The 20,703-nt window shown below is 34.4% G+C and overlaps 1 protein-coding gene and 1 long non-coding RNA gene across 2 annotated transcripts; both read right to left on the minus strand.

Annotated features, from left to right (window-relative positions):
- Positions 1 to 2,677: 2,677 nt before the first annotated feature.
- Positions 2,678 to 5,155, minus strand: LOC119078144 (putative odorant receptor 71a). Its single transcript, XM_037185619.1, is given in 3 exon segments — positions 2,678 to 2,983; positions 4,530 to 4,551; positions 4,825 to 5,155. Coding segments are annotated over 3 exon segments (594 nt in total). The 5' UTR covers positions 5,091 to 5,155.
- Positions 5,156 to 6,328: 1,173 nt separating this feature from the next.
- Positions 6,329 to 12,892, minus strand: LOC119077804. The gene is made up of 3 exons (XR_005087878.1): positions 12,741 to 12,892; positions 7,766 to 7,767; positions 6,329 to 6,340 (listed from the first exon to the last, which is right to left on the minus strand). It is a non-coding gene; the product is annotated as an uncharacterized LOC119077804 (long non-coding RNA).
- Between the last annotated feature and the right edge of the window lie 7,811 nt (positions 12,893 to 20,703).

A 20,703-nucleotide genomic window follows, 5' to 3' on the forward strand; every position in this document is an offset into this window, starting at 1 on the left:
TAAAACGTATGTACCAAGGTCTTTCGGCATAAGGTAAAACTGGTGAACAGAATATTGGAAACAAGTTAGTCAAATTGACAACATCGATCGAATATGAACAGTTGCGGTCCAACGTATATTGATGGAGTTTGATTTGTTTTTATATGAAGTACACTTTCCATAACTTCTAAATAAGGATTTATTGTGACTGTTATGTTGGGTAAATCAGACGAAATGGTTAAATAACTTTGGGTAACGTACGAGGTCGATCATGGTGTATTGAAATTATTATACGCCCATTATATGAACAGAGGAAGACCTTTAAAAGAATAATGGTTATTGTTGCGATAAAAAAATTGTAATTTCTTTAATGTTTGTTCACACTTTGTAAACTTGTTTATGCCCAAAACATTTGAAGTTCAGACGTTTTGGGAGGCTTATCGTTTATTCAGATTTTTAAAACGTAATTTGTTTCACTTGAAATGTCGTTAATTTGATTGCCTCGAATTTTGATGCTGTATGGCAGCATTAAAGGTGGTTTTTGTTAACCTCTTACACCCGTCAATGCGGAGGTTTTTTATCATCTTCAAGATACGATACTTTCAGACGTAACCTCACTTAACTTTCGTTAAATGTTTCGTTCATTGATTTGTTTGAATGAGATTGTATTACCATGGAATGGCATTTCAAACGGCGTTGAAGTTGATCTATTCGATTCTATTAGTATTACATACAATAACGTCTAACATTAATTTAAGGTTGAACCAGGCATCCTTACCGTTATAACTGTATCGAAACGTTTTGACCTTGGTATGAGTTAGAACTGTTTCTTTTTCGATGGTACATACAATCACAGCACTGCTACAGAGCTGTGATACAATGCATTTCGTTAAAGTTTAGCGTTATTAGAATAGCGAAGTGCTTTTTCTGTAACTGCAGATACACATAGCTAAGCGAGTTGACATCTTTTGTGTTCTTTTCCAATTGTTTTGAAATGTCAAACTTGCGAAAGCTACGCAATTTTGATGATTGAAATGAATCAATTTCCCGAATTCGCGTATCTACAGTAAGTCTTAACGTTTAATAAAAATCGAGATCCCTTTTATGTAAAGTTCAACGTCACATAAAGAACGACATTTTTTTCGTTAAAGGTTAACGTTATGAGATAAACGAAATCAATGTTACGATCAACAATGCCCACTTCGCAATGTCAAAACGTCAAACTTGCATTTGCTACGAATTTTCTTTGATTGATGCATTTCAATAGAGAAAATTTAGCGATGTGATTAACCCTATTTTCTCCATTCAAAAGGCCACGAGAAACTGATGTTTTGGTAAGGCTTCGTCTGATGAAAGTGTAGAAAATAGAAAATCTTCAGTTAAGATCAGCGAAGATTGTGGGCGGGGAAAATTCAAGATTTTCGAATTGGATCGGGATAATTGGTTGATAAAGAACAATTGATTTTAGACAATTTCGCGAATTGTAGGCCGAACGAAGTGAGGCTTACAAGCGAAAGTGCCTTAAATCAATCGTCCCAAACAGGTACACATGTAAGTTTTCATGCCGAGCGCAGAAAACCCGAGAAAATTTGAAAAATTGCCCTCATTTTCGGCCCCGAATATTCAACCTACTAAGAAATGTTGTTCCTTCAAGCGTATGGGAGCAGAAAATAAAAACTCAAATCGCCGAAAATTTTAAAATTTTAGAACATTTCTGATATCTGCAATGCTTTAAGTTCACAAATTATTTCCGACTTCTTCTATGCGAAAAATTGATTTCTTGTACGAGGAATCATCATTCTTCCCCCTGACATTTGGTAGGAAGCGCAAGCCTTTCTCCTCACAGAAGGAATTATTACTGTTTCTGCTGACTCAACGTCCTCTCGCCTCACATTTCGTAGAAGGAAGCATAAATATTTCTTCTGACGTCTTGTAGAAAGAATCATCACTCTTTATCCTGAAATTCTGTATAAGGAATTGTCACTCTTCATACTAACGTTCTGCAGAAGGAATCACATTTTGTAAATGGAATTATTCCTCTTCCCCCTAACATTTTATATGAAGGAAGCATAACTCCTTGACGCTAAAAATGGTAGGTGGTTATATCGAAAGTAACTTAAAATTTCATCTAAAAGTGTTCAGATTTTTGTTGATGAGGGCTCGTTATCGTTAGAAAGACCTCGTCAGGAAATATGGAAATGAATGAAGCTATTTTACAAAGTTATTTACAGCGCTTAGGCAAGTGTTACGACGATATCAGAAAATTCGGAAAGTAGGAGCAATAAAATACCACTCACGTTCATCATCACTGGAGATTCTCCAGTACACTTCAAGTTGAAGGAATTATAAAAAAATACGAAAATATTAGAATAATGGTCTAAAAGGTGATCCTTATCGTTGATAATACTCATATACAGTCAATTTCTTATCGTACTCAACTTACTTCCGTTGTTTAAGTAGTAAACCAAGATATTTGCTGATATATCTTAATGCTTTACTTGATCCTTGAAGTTCATATTGAAATTAGTTTGGAAACTTTAATAAGTGCAATAAAACAAATATTTTGCTAGCAAAGTTTTAGTCAATCATTGTATCCGTTTCCTATGCTGAGACGTACCAGTTTATGTGGTAGCTATAACAGCGTATAATCGATATGCAAAATAAACAATCTGCAAGCAAATCATGTGAAGCATTATAATTAATTTAATTTAAAAAAAACTTTTCAAATTTTTCTTACCGACGTAAATGTATCCAGACTCAATGGGAATAGTTTGCCAACCAAAAGTTGTCTGGTACGCTTCAAACGCTCCATGAAAATCATCACCAATTTACGATATTTTAATGAGAATGAGTGCCATGACGACGAATACACCGAATTCGATAAGGCGTTGCTTGTCAACATTATTTCGTTGCCGAAATAGCAAGGTAAAAATATTTGTACAACTACACCCGTCAAGAAACTGATGAAGAAGCAATATTGTATGAAGTTTTCGCGGGGTGATGTCTATCAAATATTTTAAAATTAAAATCGTGGAAGAAGTAAGTCAGAAAGGGAAAGGACTGTGTAAAATCGATTTATTTTTGCACGGACGATTTTCCACAGTAGATCATCCACTATCTGCTTATAGATTTACATAAGTTAGTTGGTATGCAATGCAACACATAATTGTTCCACTGAAACATATTTGAGCAAAAACTGCCATCGTAAAATTGTTCTCAATGGTCTCTGCCAGACTAGAAATGAGTAGAAATGTTTGTCAAATTTCGGTGAAACTTAAATGAGAAAACGAAATAGAAATCAAAAATAAGAATTTTGAGAACTATGGCAATACTTGTGCAGCTAACGTATAGTGCATTCCTAGACTTTCGCAGTGGCAATCCAGTGGTTTAGCTATAGGATCCATTACTTCATTTGATACAAATACATTTTCAAGAGAAATCTATTACTTCATTTTTGTTGAACATGCTTTTCGCGAATATACGTCTATTAGCCAAGGCGTGTTGTTTATTCCAGAAGTCGTTAGGAGTCATATATGCCTATAGCATATAAAAAAAATTGAAAATATAGGAATAGGACTATGTAACCCCGGAAAAGGTTATCGGATTACTTCCACAGGTGATACTTAAGACTTATTTCGAAGTGCAAACGATAATTACCAGAACCTTAGAACCAACTTGTTCAAAAATTCAAGTCAAACCTGATTCAATTAGTAAGTTGATAAGGTTATGACTCTATGGATGAAATTTGACAGTAATTCTACAGTTCGTATAGATCAAGTCCAAGAACTGTAAACCCGAACACTGACAGCTGTATCGTCATCCATAGAGAAACCTAACCTCAACTTTATTCAAAAAAATTGAAATTATTGATCTCCCGTTTAATTCTGTTTTTGTCCGGATAGCCTTTTCAAGTAGTGTTACTGCCAGCACTGAATACTGTCGTTCGAATACAACTTCACACCATCCAAAGTGTCAACGTCCTCTTTTTACGATCCGTCGTCGAAGAAGCAACAACGTTTTCTCGTACAGGATAATTTTAAGTTAATTCTAGTATCATTTCGCGTCAAATAGTACGAACGCAAAGTTTTATGTATGGAACCGCGGTAAAATTATTCATTTTAATTGTACGAATTGTGGTCGAACACGAAACGTGAGTTGAGGTTGCATTCCTCGGTTAAACATAGCCTAACTTAAGTTCAATTTGTACAGAATTTTGTGGCTGATCTACTTTCCGCAATAAATGTTAACGAAAGACGACTGCTCACTTTATTTATCGACCACAAAGGGACCCGCCAGCAACAAGTAGTTGCAAAAGTTGTTGAGATAAACATTTTCCTTTTACGAATTTTACAACTTCTTTTGCGACTCTTTCAGGTTAGATTCTCTTCGAATGTTTTTTGACATTTCAAATAACCTTCGACCTGTGGCCTTGGAACAATCCAAGATCTACAGTAAGCATACAGTAAGTTTTGGCGTATAAATAACGAGTAGTTGCGGGAAACGACGTAATTTAACATACAATAAAATGTAAATTATTTGTTGAACCTTACCACTTGCATGCCAGTCTTTGGCCTAAATATTCGTAGAATCGATTTTTTACTATGAAGCCATGATGGCACATTTTTGGCCAAATGAAAACAATGTAGAAGACATAATGATCTACATCTTTCTCCATTTGGCCAAAAATGTGCCATCATGGCGTCACAGTTAAAAATCGATTTTAAGAATGTGTAGGCCAATAATTGATATTTAAATGGGAAGGACATTTCATTGTATAGGCTGTTAAACACTTAGCTGAATCGTGATAGTTCTTGCCGTTGGTTCATCATAAAATGTTTTCCTTACTCATCCATCTCCTGGTGTAGTTTCAAATATTTCACCATTTTCTCAACGATACTTTGCTGCCCCTCGGTCTTAATACTTATGTTCTTAGCCAGCCCACCGATATCGCATACGGTTGTCGACATTCCCTCCAATCGCATACCCAAAATTTCCATTTGAATGCTCAGCATATGCATCAAATAGCTCGGAAACAATTCCATCGTAACATTTAAATTGATCTCAATAAAAATGCCGATGACCTGATAAACGTACGTAATCCAATAGTCCATCGAATCATTTTCCCATTGGAGAGGATACCAGCCAAGAAATGGTAATTCAGTTTTGGTTGCGAATTTCGGTTTTAAGTAGGCAGTTACACCGCAAATGTTTGGTACAATATAGTAAAACAATGCAATATTTTGCAATAATTTCATTCGATTCTGCATGTACTGGGCTTCGTTTTCATTTTCCAGCACAAAACTATTTATTCTTTTTAGGCATGACTTCATGCCGGCATTGTGCCAATAAAAATTAAATATTTTGGCAACATATGCAACGCATGTGAATGTTACACATATCGATAATGTTATTTGATCCACATCGGATATGAACAACAAACCGACTACCATAAATCCAGTATAACAGAATGATAACGTAAAATGTACTGTAAACGAAAGGATGTAGTACAATGCTGATGCTATGGTATTCGGTTCAAACGTTGACCACAATCCACAGATAAAAAAGTAGAAAACTAAAACTTTACTCAGGCTACTGTCACCAACAATTTTCATTTTTGCTTCTATTCGCGTTGACTTCACAATCGATTCTGGCGTTCGATTGAATTTAATTTTCCTTTAAAACCGCCGAGAAAGGATTTTTTTCTCAAAGTTTAAGTTTCTTGAGGCAAAGATTTAGATAAGTAAATTATGAGTAGTTATACAGAGGGCATCTGTATCAGTGAACTGTAGAAATGGTTTTCGGGTACATTCAGGGAAATATTTGAAAGGCGGCAGTTAATAAAGTGTATGCGAAAACGTTGAAAGGCGAAATTCGGAAAAAATTCCGGAAAATAAATTCAGAATTTTTCAGAATCAAAATTCCACAAAAAACGACCATACAAAAGCCTGTCGAATGTTTTCAAATAATGTCAAAGAAAATTGTTCTCAAATGGTTAAAAGTGGTTATGACCCCGCTCAAAAAGCTGATGTTTATCAAACTGCTATCACATCTGTTACTGACATAATCAATATAAGAAAACGATGAATTCTGACTAGTACGGTCTTATGTTGAATATAATGAAGTAACAGATTTTGGATTAATCGGTTGAAAAGTTTGAATATCAAAAGAAGTAAAAGATTCGGTAAAAATGCTTGAAAATGCTAAATTGCAATAATTTCGGTCTACCTCTTTATCACTCGCTTCTATTCGTTGCTACCGATGGAGATGCCCTGAAAGTTTTTCGAATAATTTTCTTCAACCCTTTCAATAGTATTCTGTAGCAATAAATATTTCACCAGATTACGTAATCGATGGCATTTTCCTCCATATAAGTTCGATGAAACTATCGGTTATTTTATAAGTCGTTAAAACAATCTAATTGAAAAGATTGAATATAATTATAAAGAAACTTTAAGTTGTTAAAGTTTTCAACTGTTTTCTCGTTTTTTGTTCACGGAATTGAAGTGGAATTGTGGAGTAGAATTTCTTTTCTTTTTTCATAATCGATGATCTGCCATATACCCTCTTCATACAAACAATAATAAATGGTGGTCGCATGGAACAGGTCACCGACTATTCAAAATTGAGTCACAGCATTTGCCTGTTTCGTCGAGTTTTTCAATCTACATTTCGTATTTTTTTTAGCGACGTGACACGGTGCATGATTTTGCGATAATTATTTTACAAATGGAGAAAAATATGATGCCACACTTACCAATGTTACGCCATTTATATCACTAGTGCATTTATCGTGATATCGAGAAACGATAAAAAACTTCTTTCTGGAATTCAATGGTTCATCAAATAATTTTCTTTTAATTCGTTTGATAAATGATTATCGCTGTTGTTAGTACGATATCGCTCAGTAGCAATTCCACGCAGAACCATTCCAAAAAAATATCTTTCCCTATCTAGTATTGAAATATCAGACAAAAACCTCTTGGAAGAGGAAGGGTGACGCAAGTCCTTTACTTATAAAAGTATTGATATCAGAAGGGTGACGCTTAGGGTTCCGATACGCAAAAATTTAACTTTAACATTTCGGTTCTATTTCTAAATCAATTCTACTTTCGTCTCTCTTTTTTTATTTTGCTTTTGTTTTTTTTTAAATTAAAATTAAAATTATAAAGATTGAAGTTAGACGCTTTCAAGAAACCTCTACGGATATTCAAAATCTTTGCTGTGAAGTTTTAAGAGGTATTAATTCAGATTACACCTGTGTAAGCTTAGTTTCTTGTATGTTAAAAATTTACATTCACGAAACATACTTGACCGAAATAGTTGTAATAGTGCCATGACAATTAATATCTCAGTTAGGAGGACGGCAAAAATAATTTTTAATGTTGTTTAGTTGTCCTCATCATCTGCCATTTGTGACGCAATTTTTTAATATAAAGAATTGGTGTTAAAGTTAAATCTTTGCGTATCGGAACCCTGAGCGTCACCCTTCTGATATCAATACTTATGTAAGTAAAGGACTTGCGTCACCCTTCCTCTTCCAAGAGGTTTTTGTCTGATATCATATCTCTTTTGTAAGCTAGTGTTTATTCAGGGTATTTGTATCAAGGCGAAACTGTTTTCCAGCTGCATCACATTTTTCAAGAATGCCGCACAGTTCTTATACAAAGCTCTGATACTTTGTCAAAGAAACCAACACTCTTGCTGTAAAAGTGCCCACAATAACCCAAAACCCTTAAGTTGAAACAAAAAAAAGAAACTAAGACATTGTCGAAGAAACCAACTATACTTCTGTTACACCTACATATGCCCTAAAACACCTTATAGCCTAATTGAAACACCAATGTCCAACTGCGCAACATTTTCTCACCTTATACTCTCTAACTCTCAGTCTTGAAAGCGATATATTTTTTTAAAGCAGTTTATTGTCGAAAGCGCTTATAACGCAACATTCCTCGAAAGCGCTACATTTGTCAAAACCGCTCCTAGATTTTGACAAAGAAATTAATACTTTGTCGGCCTTAATCTAAAAATACGCAGTAAATTCCAACTGCCCACATTTTACGCATGTACCGTGATCTCCTGCACCCGAAACTCTGAGACTTTGCCGAAGAAACCAACATTCCATCTGCCACAGTTCCGAAATTAATTCTAAAACCCTAATTGAAACAGTGATTTCCAACTGCCCGAAATTTTTTTGCATACACAGTCTGCTTCCCACCACAAAACTCTGAGACTTTGCCGAAGAAACCAACTTCCCATTTGCTTCGCAGCCAGAGATACACAAATCGAGGGGTGGTCAATCTTACAAAAAGCGTACATTGATGTCACTTCCACATAACAGCTTTTTCAATACGGAACAACTTTGCTGAAGAAAAACTATCCACCTGCTTCACAGCTAGATACACAAACATCGAGGGGGTGGTCACTAATACATAACAGCGTACATTATTCACTTCCACACAACTCTTTCAATATGAAACACTTTATCAAAGAAACAAACTCTCTATCTACTTCGCAGCCAAAGATACAAAAATCTAGTGGGTGGTCACTAATACCTAAAAGCGTACACTGTGGTCACTTCCATACTGCCACAATATCCACCTCTCAACCCTCTACAACTTTCACCAATAACACTACCATTTAACTCAAAGACAAATTCAAAATCATCACCGATCACTGTACGTTGAAGTACACCACAATTATAAACGCCTTCCCGTTGGTGGTCAACCACCCTTCTTCACCCTTCCTAATTGAAACAGTGAATTCCAACTGCCACACTTTTTTCACATATACTGTCTGCCCGACATAACACATCGAGAAACACATACATTTTTTTTAAATTTTTTGTAGTGTGGCCTGCGTCACGCCTGCTTACTAACGTGCAGGCATGATCGCGACGTCGTCGTATAGTAGTACACATCCATACATACATTCACTCCTGAGCGCCATTTTGAATTATTTCATGACGTAACATCATGCGTCACAAGTGAATGTTTTGGGTACAGATGAAAGAATATTATTGTGTGAGCCTGCTAAACCTGCGAACACTTTAATATTCTTTACTTGCAGCATCCTGCAGCACCGTTGACACTTGCGATAATTTTCATTTTCGCAGGGCTTATTGTTTGAAGATTGTTATTTTGCCACGATGGACTATAGCCCTCGCCTTCGGCTCTTGCTACAACAACCAGTAAGAAACATACAGGGAGATGCGGGAAATCAGAAACAAAACTACATTTTTTATTTACATCTTTAAAAAAAAAATTCTATTTAAAATCGCTTGATAAGTCGACGATAAGTCGATAAAACCTGGGCATTGCACGATATTTATTCCAAAACAGGGTCACCCATATCAAAAATAGCGTGAAAAATGGGTAAATAAACCGTCGTTACCGTGCAATATTGCACGGTATCGACTGATTTCAAACTAATATTTCGACTTATTTTTGATATGGGTGACCCTGTTTTGGAATAAATATCGTGCAATGCCCAGGTCCTCTGTCTATGTATGCCATAAACCAGACAAAATTAAATTTCGTTTCGCCTTCATTGCGTTTGATGTAAGTGACCAATTTTTCCAGAATTGCAGATTATTTCCAGATTCTGGACAGTATCGACTGATATTTTAGACCATTTTTGACATGGGTGACCAAATTTAGAAACAAATATCGTGCAATGCCGAGGTCCTCTGTCTATGAGGACCATAAACCAGGCAAAATTCATTTTCCCCTCGCTTCCATTGCATTTGATGTACGGTATCACTGTCTCCAAGATTCACAGAATTCTGCAGAGTCTTCGAAACATGTTTCGGATCGGAGTGTTTCGATTTGTATGACTTGGTACAATTTTATTTGGTTATTTTTGGAACCTTCTACTGTATACTTTGTATTTGGTTGTTGTAGAACTCTGAGAGTATCTCACATTCACATTGTGATCAACCACGAAACTGGAGACATAGAATTTTCACAGTTAAAAAAATCGATTCTTCATGTTTTAGCCAAAAATCCAAAGGTGTTTCTTCGTACGGTTAATAAGTTACTGTTACACAAAAAATTTAAGAGGATGCTGACCTATTTTTCTATGCAATAGTAAAGTTGTACGACTCAATTGTCTACACTAAAATCTTATCAAGCGATTTTAAATAGAAATTTTTTTTAAAGATGTAAATAAAAAATGTAGTTTTGTTTCTGATTTCCCTCATCTCCCAGGTAGACTACACACACATTTAAATATATCATTTTTCATTTTTATTTGTCAGTTTGTTCTATTGAGAGGGCCCTTGGTAAGAAATTACTAATATACGTACATAAATATTGTATTTACAATTACTTCAATCAACGCACTTCAAGCATGAGTGGAACTCTAGATAGAGTACTGAAACTGGACAGTGTATCATATAAACGTAAAACAGTGTAAAAACATTTTCATGTTAAATAGAGTATTTTCTGCATTCTGCAGCTGACCACTATGATCACTATGATGCTTGAAGTGCGTTGCTTAATCAAAACAATTTAATAACTTTGCACATCTGTAACAAAGAACGTTCATATATCCAGATTGTCTTTGAAATATCAAAATAATCGTTCAAGGTTGTTTTTATAATAAATAAATGCTCACATTAAGCTTATTGTTGGGTTTCCATTCGTCCTCCGTAAAGAGGACATGTCCTTATTAGCCCCATACGAAGTGCTTGGTGAAGCTTGGAACTAAATATACCAGGTAATGGCAAATGTGGCAGAGTTGAGTTAGGAAGCGAAAATTTGCACAGATTTTGATTTATTGAAAATTATTAATTTTCGACTTTTCGGTGGATCCTCACCTGTAAAAAAAAGAAACATTTATGAACGGATAGAGTTACTTTTTAGGACACAAATACCTCTCTTTGAGAAGTACAGGAAAATTGAATTATTCGATCGTAGTTTACGTTTCAGTTTTCAAGCGAAAAAAAAATGAAAAAAATTCCTCAAAAATTATTTGCGTTTTCAAAAATTTCCCGCACAATAATAATCCATACGACGCTCACTCCAATTGTTGTCATTGTGTAAACGGCGGATGTAAGGAACAAATCCGACGTTTAAAAATCGATCAAATTTTGCCTAGTAGAAGGCCTTTGCTTTCATGTATATTTTTTTTTTTAATTCAAGTCTTTTAATAATTACTTTCATAAGTCTTTTGTAAAAACAGGTCGATTATTTTACCTTCTAAATTATTTCATAAGTAAAGAAGACAGATAAAAGACAAGAACATCTGTTTGTACACGCCAGATAAATAACAAAATCAGTCAAAAAAAACCCTTAAAGGGTAAATGTGACGCAAGTCCTTTATCTTACTTACAAAATATAACTGATATCGCTGAGGGTGACGCATTGTACGCCGTACGCAAAAAATTGACCCAAAAAATTTTTGAAAGAAAGTTTTACAAAAAGAAATTTGCGTCACAAGTTGGGGGTCGTTGGAGTTAAGGGGGAGAAGTCAAAAAGTTGCTGTAAATATGCTCCGCCGTCCTCAAAAAAAATTTGTTACAACATTTTTGGTAGTGGACTTGCGTCACGCCCGCTTACTAACGTGCGGGCATGATACATTGTGTTCGAGATTGTGTTGCATACATGAAAACAAAGACAACTACGCATCCGTAAAGGTATTCTGAAGGTTGAATATTTTATTGTCTACCTCATGCGAAAATTGACTATTACATGGCTGTTTACCCTCTGCCAAAATAGGAATATTTAGGGTTTATTTCATTGTGACAGTTCTTTCAAGTAAAATTTGCCTTGTTTTCATTTTAACGTTTCGTTGAAAGCATCGAACAAAAAAGAATGCAAGAAGTGTAGCTGTAGGTGTATTTCTTACTTACAGTGAACGACATCTCAAATGTCTCACTGTCATTTTTTTCAGAGAATGTCATTGTGAATTTGCAATGACACAATAAAATTCTCAGAAAAATTTGACGGTGAGACATTTGAGATGTCGTTCACTGTACAACACTAAATGCTTTTGCTTATAGTACAAGCACTCCACTTCGTTGCAATTTCTTTAATAGTTGCACAAACAATGCGTCTTCATCATAGCACTGTCAAGCACCGAAACTGACTTTGGCATGACTCAATAAGAACGAAGCACCGAAGCTGACTTTGACATCACTCAATTAGAAGGCCAAACACACACCTGTTGACTATTTTTTTTTTGATAGCCATTGTATGAAAAAGAAAAGCCAACTTTGATCGGTTTATTCCTTTATTTGAGTGACGTCATAGTCAGCTTCGAAAAACAATTCAATGTCAACATATCACTAGCCCCGCTAAAAAAAATTGTGCAAATGCGTATAATATGACAAGACAAGACAAAAATTAATATTTACTTATTGAATATTGTTTTCAAAAAATGAACTGATTAAACAAGTTCCAGAAATAACACATTTCCGTATGTAAGTTTTTTCTTCCAATTTATTGAAAGATGAAAACAAGACATTGGATGAAATTTAAAAAAAAATATTTGATTAGTTTTCTGTCTGACTCAGACTCAAGGAAAAATTGTATAAAAACAAACTTATTTATAGCTTCGTGATCGCCATGACTTCGTGATAAGGATAAAAACGATCCATCAGAACAGTCGGAGCGTTTGCTGCGACTAAAAATGACGAAGAATGATTACTCATATGACCCTACCTGCATTAATTTTCAGAAATTATGATATTTGCATGAATGAAGGCTTCATTTAAAATATATGCAATCAATTCGGTTGAGTTGTAAAACGATGGTAACGGTTCAGCAGATTATAATAGTTGGTGATGAAATGTAATTACTTTTCGTCACTTGTAATGAAAAGTAGTTACATTTCGTCACTTGTGATGAAAAGTAAAGCCACCAGCAAACCAGCGAAAAAAGACCATGCATACGTCACCCAAAACAGGCATGAGAATATAGTTTTTATTGCCTATCCACCCGGATTGTTGTGTGTTTATGTGCTAAAAAGTGATATATGTTCCAATGCTGATAAATAAATGTATATGTACATTTCCCACCCGCGGAAGGCGGTCGTTACATGTGGGAACGTTGTTATTACATCACAGGTGAAGGAAAATTCATTACATACCAGAAGATTTTCATTACCTACCAGCAAAAATATACTGAAATGTACTGAAATCAAAGCAATTACTCGCGTTGTTGTTTTAGTTTTGATACCACAAACTTTGTGCACGTAATTATCGTAAAAAAATGTTTTAAATAACTATAAATTACTTATTAATGAAGAATGGAGACACTTATTAATGAAGAATGGAGAATCATTCCACTAATCCGAAAGGAACGGGCACTCGAAGATAGATGATAAATTGAAAATAATTTTGGCGTAGAGTGACCTTCCTACAAACAAAATGTCGTAACAGATACTTGTTGTGAGGCTGGTATGGCAAGTGTGGTATCGCTGTAAAGCTTAGACTGCAGGCTGATCAGGCATTATTGTTTTGTTGCAGCCTGTGTATTACAGATGAGTCCAAGTTTCACCGAGGATGGTGAAAATAAAATTTTTTAAATAATGTACAATTCAAATTTTGTAAAATTCATTCTCTACCAATATCACCATTCAAAGAGTCTCAAACTTTTTTCGTCTTGGACATATCACTATTCAAAGATGTCGAATTTTCGACTTAAGCTGGCTGTAGCTACATGGTCAAGTTGTCGAGGGAAGCCATTTAAACACGAATTAGCTTAGAATTAGTCCCTCTATCTGTTGCGATAACAACACCCACGAGTAACCCGTAGAAAGTACGTTTTGGATGTACAATTTACGGATGAGTAAACCATTGGTCTTATCGTGTTTTTGGGGGTTTTATCCGTATGTTGATGTACACTTTATTCGTACATTGTTGTACATTTAATCCGTACTTATCATGTGACAGTTCAACTGTCACAGTTGCAATTGTGAATTCTATATTTCAACCAATTTGACCTCATTCCGCTCCTCAGATATCTTTTTTGCAATTATTTTCTTAGACAACAATAATTTTTATTTGTGGAATTTAAAAAAATTAAATGAAAATGTTAAAAAAAAATCTGATGCGGGTTTGATTCGAAATTACGGAGAGGGCAGCCACATCAAGAATTCCTAACTTTGATCTGATGAGGCCGATCAAGGTGATTGATAAATGTAAGGTTGCTCGTAAAATTTGCAGCTAGTTTGTCTACCATTCCCACTTAGGTTAAAATGTGACTACAGGCTTGAAGCACAACAGACGTAGGAAGTAGAAAAAACTATTTGCTGATGGCGGAAGACTGTCATTTGGCAGGTGATTTTAATGACTGTCAAGATGTTATGAATTTTGTCGTGTCAGTTTTTAACATGAACGTCATTTTTTAAAAGATTTTGCCAACTTCGATTTGAAATTATACTTTTTGGATATATAAGTCGGGAAATATTTTAAAACGAAATAAAACTTTTACAAAATCGTCGAATCTGAAACTAAAAAAGCACCACTGTGCCAATCAATTATTTACTTTACTTTTAACCGTTAATTAGAAGCCGTTCGAAATTCACGTTGATTATCTCAACGGCCTGTTAGCTCAGCAGGAAAGTCTTAGCCTGACGTGTGAGAGGTACCCGGTTCAAATCCAGCTAAACTTGTTTTTTTTTTCTTTTATTATTTATGCTTGTAATCCTTTTTCCAAACTAAAAAACAGATGATATGATATGATTGTATCATTACCAATCGTTAATTAGCTTTGATCTATTTTTAAATTGACAAAGTCTGTATGACACTTACTGTACGTTTTAAATGTACATGGTGTACGGATGAGTAAACCATTGGTCTTATCGTGTTTTTGGGCGATTAAAACGTAGAACTTTTTTTTGGGTGAATCTGTATTCAAATTGGCTCGTCGGTCCCGCACGGCCATGAGTGCCGGTTCTCCACAACGGCTGGATGAATCCGCGAACTGAATGTGGTTCCTTATAGTACTCGAGTCCCTCAATAAGAACATGAAAAAAAATCAGAGGTGGTATCGCGACTCTATTTAAGTTTTATTCAACCCCACCGTGTACGATTAGTAGAATGATTGCACAAATGACTTAGTGTAAGCTATACGTTAAGCGGTTTCATAAATTACGTTAGGCAAAGATCTGGAATTTGTTTCGCGTTGTTTCGTTTGTATGACAATTTTCAAAAAAAATGTGCCCATCATAAATTACAACTAAATCGAAAACTTAAAAAATATCAACGTTAATTGACGTTGACGTCAATCAAAGTTTTTAGATGTTTTGTATATTTACCTATAACTTATAAGTGTCTAACATTTCAATTTTCATAGATGGTGTAATTCCCTTGACTGAAAGTCAGGGTCTTACACCAGAAAATACCGAAAAATGTGGGTAACAAAAAGGTTCACTTGAAAATGTATGAAATGCTATGAAAAACGTTAAATGTGGGTAACAAAAAATCGTTGATGATTTTTATTTATTGTAATTTTTTTTATATGAAAAGATCGATTTTTTATTGGCTGCGCCACTATTGTGAGCAGTCTTTTTTGTCGCAAAAAAAAAGTTGAAGGCACGATAACTTGAGTAATTTTTAACCAATTTGGATGATTCTTTTTTAAATACGTGGAATTAAAATCCCGTGGCTAAGTTCGAAGATGGGCCATGTAGGACTAAGGATCTGGAAGCTATCCGAGGAAAACGGGATTTTATACTGTTGATCATAGCCTCAATTAAAAAAGATTACTTTGATGAAATTTGATTTTGTTTGGTGTTTGGTGCCTTGGACAGTCAAAAAAGTGCATTTTTATTCTATACGTGTTTCATCGATTTCAGCTGTTTTGCCATTGTAATTTGTATTATTAAAACAGCTGAAATCGATAAACACGAAAATCATAAAAATACACTTTTTTGACTGTCCTTGGCTGTAGTGTAGGTAAATCATATAAGTTTGTTTTCGATGTGTAGGAAGAATAATTTCATCATTCTATGTCAATCTTTTAACGTGTAAACATCTCTAGCTACTTGAACTACTAACATCTTGATAGTTTATTTATAGTTGACAATTAAATTTGATAGTTGACTAACAAGTTGATAGTTGACTATCAAATTTGATAGGTGACTTGTGACTATCAAGTTCTTTGTCATTTATCAAGTAGGTAGTTTTTTACTCCCTTAAATTTTTGCAGGAAATATAAGATGAATTATCTCAACTAATTTCGGAAAACTTTTTTATTGAAATTTGGTAAACAAATCAGTTTTCATTTTTGGTTGGTCAAACAAGCGATACAACTTCTAGTCATTGAATTGTATAACAACCAGCAAAACAACGTAAAAGATAATATTGTAAAAATTTTACTAGTGTGAAGTTTGCGGCCAGAGCGAAGCGAGGGCCGGAATTCACACGAGTCGTGACATTTTATTCACCATTGAAGGTTTTGTGAATGGGAAACCGAGGGATTATTTTTTCTCGGTCTACCAATAAATTTCTCCTTTTACAAATATTTTTAATCCCTGTACCATTATAGAGTCGAAATTGGTACTAATTTACCTAAAATATTGGTAAACTGAGTTATTTTTAACGATTAACTACACAGAGAAAAAAGTCGGATTAAATGTTTAATCTACGGAAAGATTACGAACATTTTAAATTTTTCTAAAGATTTCATTTCAATCTTTTTTCAAAGATTACAAAAATTAAATCTTTCGATAGATTACGTTTCGGATTAAAATGGCTAAAATTGATAGTAGCAGTGAGAAGTGAAGTTAAATATAGAACATTTTGCCACGAATTTTTTTTTTTCAAAGTTCGTTGTTATGGTATCTAGAGTTTATGATTAGAAGCTAGTCAAAGTAAAACTAAAAACCACAGCACAGAAATGTTGGAGTTTTTTTTGCTTTTCTTTAGGAATATTGATTTTTGAGTTGAAAATCGTTAAAAAATTGAATAAATTCTTCCATGCCAATTGGTCTGTTATACTTCTTAATCAATTGTACAATTAAATATGGGGCGCAAAATATCGTTTTATTATAATATTTTCCTACTTTTCAATACTTTTGCCAGGCTCAACTTCCTTATCGTTGCTTATCCAGATTTATGAAATATAATAATCGTTTATTGAATAATTAAAAAAATGAAGAAAAAAATGTTGCCTTCGATTAGGATTTGAACTCGTTTACTATGATACAAAGGTACAAAGGTTTCGTTCAGAAGATTATTTTTTAATCTTTGAAAGATTTAAATCTCCGTAACAACGGTTCGAAATTAAATCTTGCTAAGATTAAGAACCCAATAGCTCAGTGGTAAAGTACAGGACTGGAGATACGGAGGTACCGAGGTGAAAGAGTTCAAATCCTGATCAAAGTAAGTAAAAAGAAAACATTTAATTTCAACTAAACAAATAAAATTCCCAATTTCAGAATAAATAAAACAAGTAAATCTGACTCAATATTCAAATAAATGTTGGAAAAAAAATTTTAATTTCAAAATAAAAAAAAATTAAATCTCTTGGAAGATTTCGATCTAATCCTTCGAAAGATTATTTTCGAAAGATTAAATGCAAGTAATCTTTCGAAAAATTAGATTTCAATCCAAAAATAAATTTGGTCCTATATGTAATCCGAAAAAGATTTAAATCTAATCCAGGATTTCTCTCTGTGTACAAACTAATAAAGTTTATTTATTACCATGTCACCATGTGATCATGTGAAGGTATATTAAGTACCGGGGAACTTCCTTTTTTTTACGCAAAAGTGTAAGAGACGAACGAACATCTATCGCACTTTTTTATTTTGTGAGAAAGTCCTCGTTCCACATTCACAAAACAAACTTCGCATCTACTCTGATGTAACAAAAAGGAAATCAAACAGAATAATAGACAGCTCATACGAGTGGGAAGTTTACGGTCAGAGCGAAGCAAGGTTTGAAATCAACACGAGTCATATTTTATTTATGATTTGAGGTTGATTGAAAATCTTGAAAATTGAAAATTTATAAGAAAATTGAGAACTCAAAAAGCGGTCAAAAATCATTCCACCTTACGCTCGATGGTTGCAAAGAAAACATTGTCAAATTTTACTGTCATTTGCGTGGAGTCATTAATATGGTAAATATATTATGTATTATGTATATTATGTATATTATGTATGACAAGTTTTTATGAATACGTCAAAGGTTGATGCTATTTGCACAATGTGCAAATAGTCTCTTTATAATACTTCGGCTATTTGCACAAGGTGCAATTAGAATTTGTATTATAAAAAGACTATTTGCACCATGTGCAAATAGACAAAGTATTATAAAGAAACTATTTGCACATTGTGCAAATAGCCAAAGTATTATAAAGAGAATATTTGCACCGTGTGCAGCGAGCCTTTTCCTACGTCAAAAATACATTTAGAAAAGTGTCAGGCAAGGGACCTGACCCGCCCAAAAGGTGGGACCTACACAATAACGGTTTCTCAACACTCGGTGAACAAACATATGTACACTCAGCGAAGGAAAATAATTTATTATACTCTGCCAAGTTACACAACTGACTTCTGACGGAACTTTTATTAATTTTAATTAGATTAAACTTGTTCGAGTCAGTGTTTTTCCTCTCATAATGAGAACTTTCTTCCATGATTCATATCAAATAGAACGTGGAACATATATATACACGTAGCAATCACTACATAGAATGAAGAAAACTTGTTTACCAAAATTTTTGGGCATCACAAAATTCTTATTTAAATTCACCAGGAAATGTGAGATTCGTTGTCACTGTATTCCAAATATTTTTTTTGTCTTTGCCTCTTTAAATACGAAAAAAATAAACCCACATGTTACGAATACCATTATTATATATCCAAAGCGTCGGATACAACCCAGAAAGGAAACTAGGTCATCGAGAAAATCTGTTTCAACTTTCCGCCAACAAAAGTTAATAAATCAGTCGGTATCCACATAGACGTTTTTTGTTTTTGTTTTAAGATACTGGTGGTTTTATTACTGTTCGATACACTGACTTTTGTTGCGTTTCAGTGTATCATTCTCTAGATGCTGTATATAGTTGATTGAATTATTCGATGGATACACTTTTTTCCGTTTTATTTTCCTTTTTTTATATATTTTTTAAACTGCTATCCCGTATAACATTTCATTACACCCGTGATGGATGTTGAAGTTGAGCGGAGAGTTTCGACCGAATTTATTGTTGTGAGGGACTGAGGGACTGGTGAGAATATATGGTTCCGAAACAAAAGGTCGCCAGGTTACTGTTCTTGTGTCGGTGTAAGATATCGTTTTTATAAAATTGAACAGTAAACAAGGGTAAACAAACTATACTGTTGCCGTTCGTTGATTTCAGATAACCTTTTCAAAGTTTTTCCATCCCTATTCCCAATTTCGTTACTAGATTGTCATTTAATATCTCCATTTACCTATCGATCACATGACAGGTTGATTGATAAAATTATTCGGCAATTTGAATCAGATATGTTGAGTCATAGCACTGCTTCCAGCATGAACAATGAATTGAGAAGTATGTCAAATTTAGGGGCTTTAGAGAAAAGCGCATACAACGTAAACAAGTCATCTATTTTCACGTGAAAAACATATAGATCCGGTACTTTCAGACGTAACCTCATTTTAGATTCGTTAAATGTTTCGTTCATTTATTCAATTGTAGGAATTGTTTTTAACGTCGATGGCATTTCAAACGTCCTTGAAGATTATCTATAGGCTGTTGTGATATATTTCGCCTGCTTTTCTATTCTAATACTAGAAGCAGTCCAATGGCCTGCTGGGTGCTTTGATCTGAAACAACAATAAATTTACTTGTTCAATGTTTCAAGGTCAGGTTGATCAACAGCTAATTTCGATTTCACGTTTCATATCAGTAGTTACATATCAGTTTCATTTATAAATTTGTTTTAACAACCAGTTCAACTGGAAACTGTACCTGAATCAGAACTAATGAACTAAACTGATCTCATCATAAGAATGTATTTTTGGTGGAACAATAAAAATTGTAGAATTACAAACCAATTACAAACTTTTATTGAGTTGAATTTGGTTGAATCAGGTTGAATTCGATCATTATTAAGATACGGATGGTTAGATCAATAGGAATGGAAAATATAATCGAATGAAGGGAAAATATGAACGAATGAATGAAGCGAATGATTGGAAAATATGAGCGAATGACAGGCGAATAGTGGGAACAGGATTTTCCGTTGTTGTTTCCACCTGATTATAACTTCTTAGCTCCTTAGAAAGTACACTAGTAGAAAGTGTCTTATGCAGTTACCTTACCAATATAGATAATGGAAGCTACTGATAGCTGCATTTATGGAGGTGGTATTGGTGTTTTATATCCTAGCGATAGGTAGTTGAGACCTGTGGAGACTCCAAATCGGAACTTTTGGCATCCTGGGTTCCGGCTGCATCAAAAAGTCTGCTGTTCCCATTACTTTGCGGGAAACGGGTTGCAGCGGGACCAACAGAACTCAGAGCACTGAGACCTATGATAGCACTGAACCAAGCACTAGATCATATCTTTGAAAGGAAACATTTTGAGTTTTTCCAAAAATCTACCGTCCACAGAAGTTGCGTAAATAACTATTGTATGCTAACTGCTGCCTACTGGGGACGAAAGTTGGAAAATGTAAGCACAAGGGGCGATAGTGACAGAAAAATGTAAGCCAAAGAGCTAAAGCGAAGAAGCAGTAGATGACATATAAAAGTAATCGATGTTCACAGTCTGTGATATT

Source organism: Bradysia coprophila, unplaced genomic scaffold (genome assembly GCF_014529535.1).
Source record: "Bradysia coprophila strain Holo2 unplaced genomic scaffold, BU_Bcop_v1 contig_24, whole genome shotgun sequence".
Classification (NCBI taxonomy): domain Eukaryota; kingdom Metazoa; phylum Arthropoda; class Insecta; order Diptera; family Sciaridae; genus Bradysia; species Bradysia coprophila.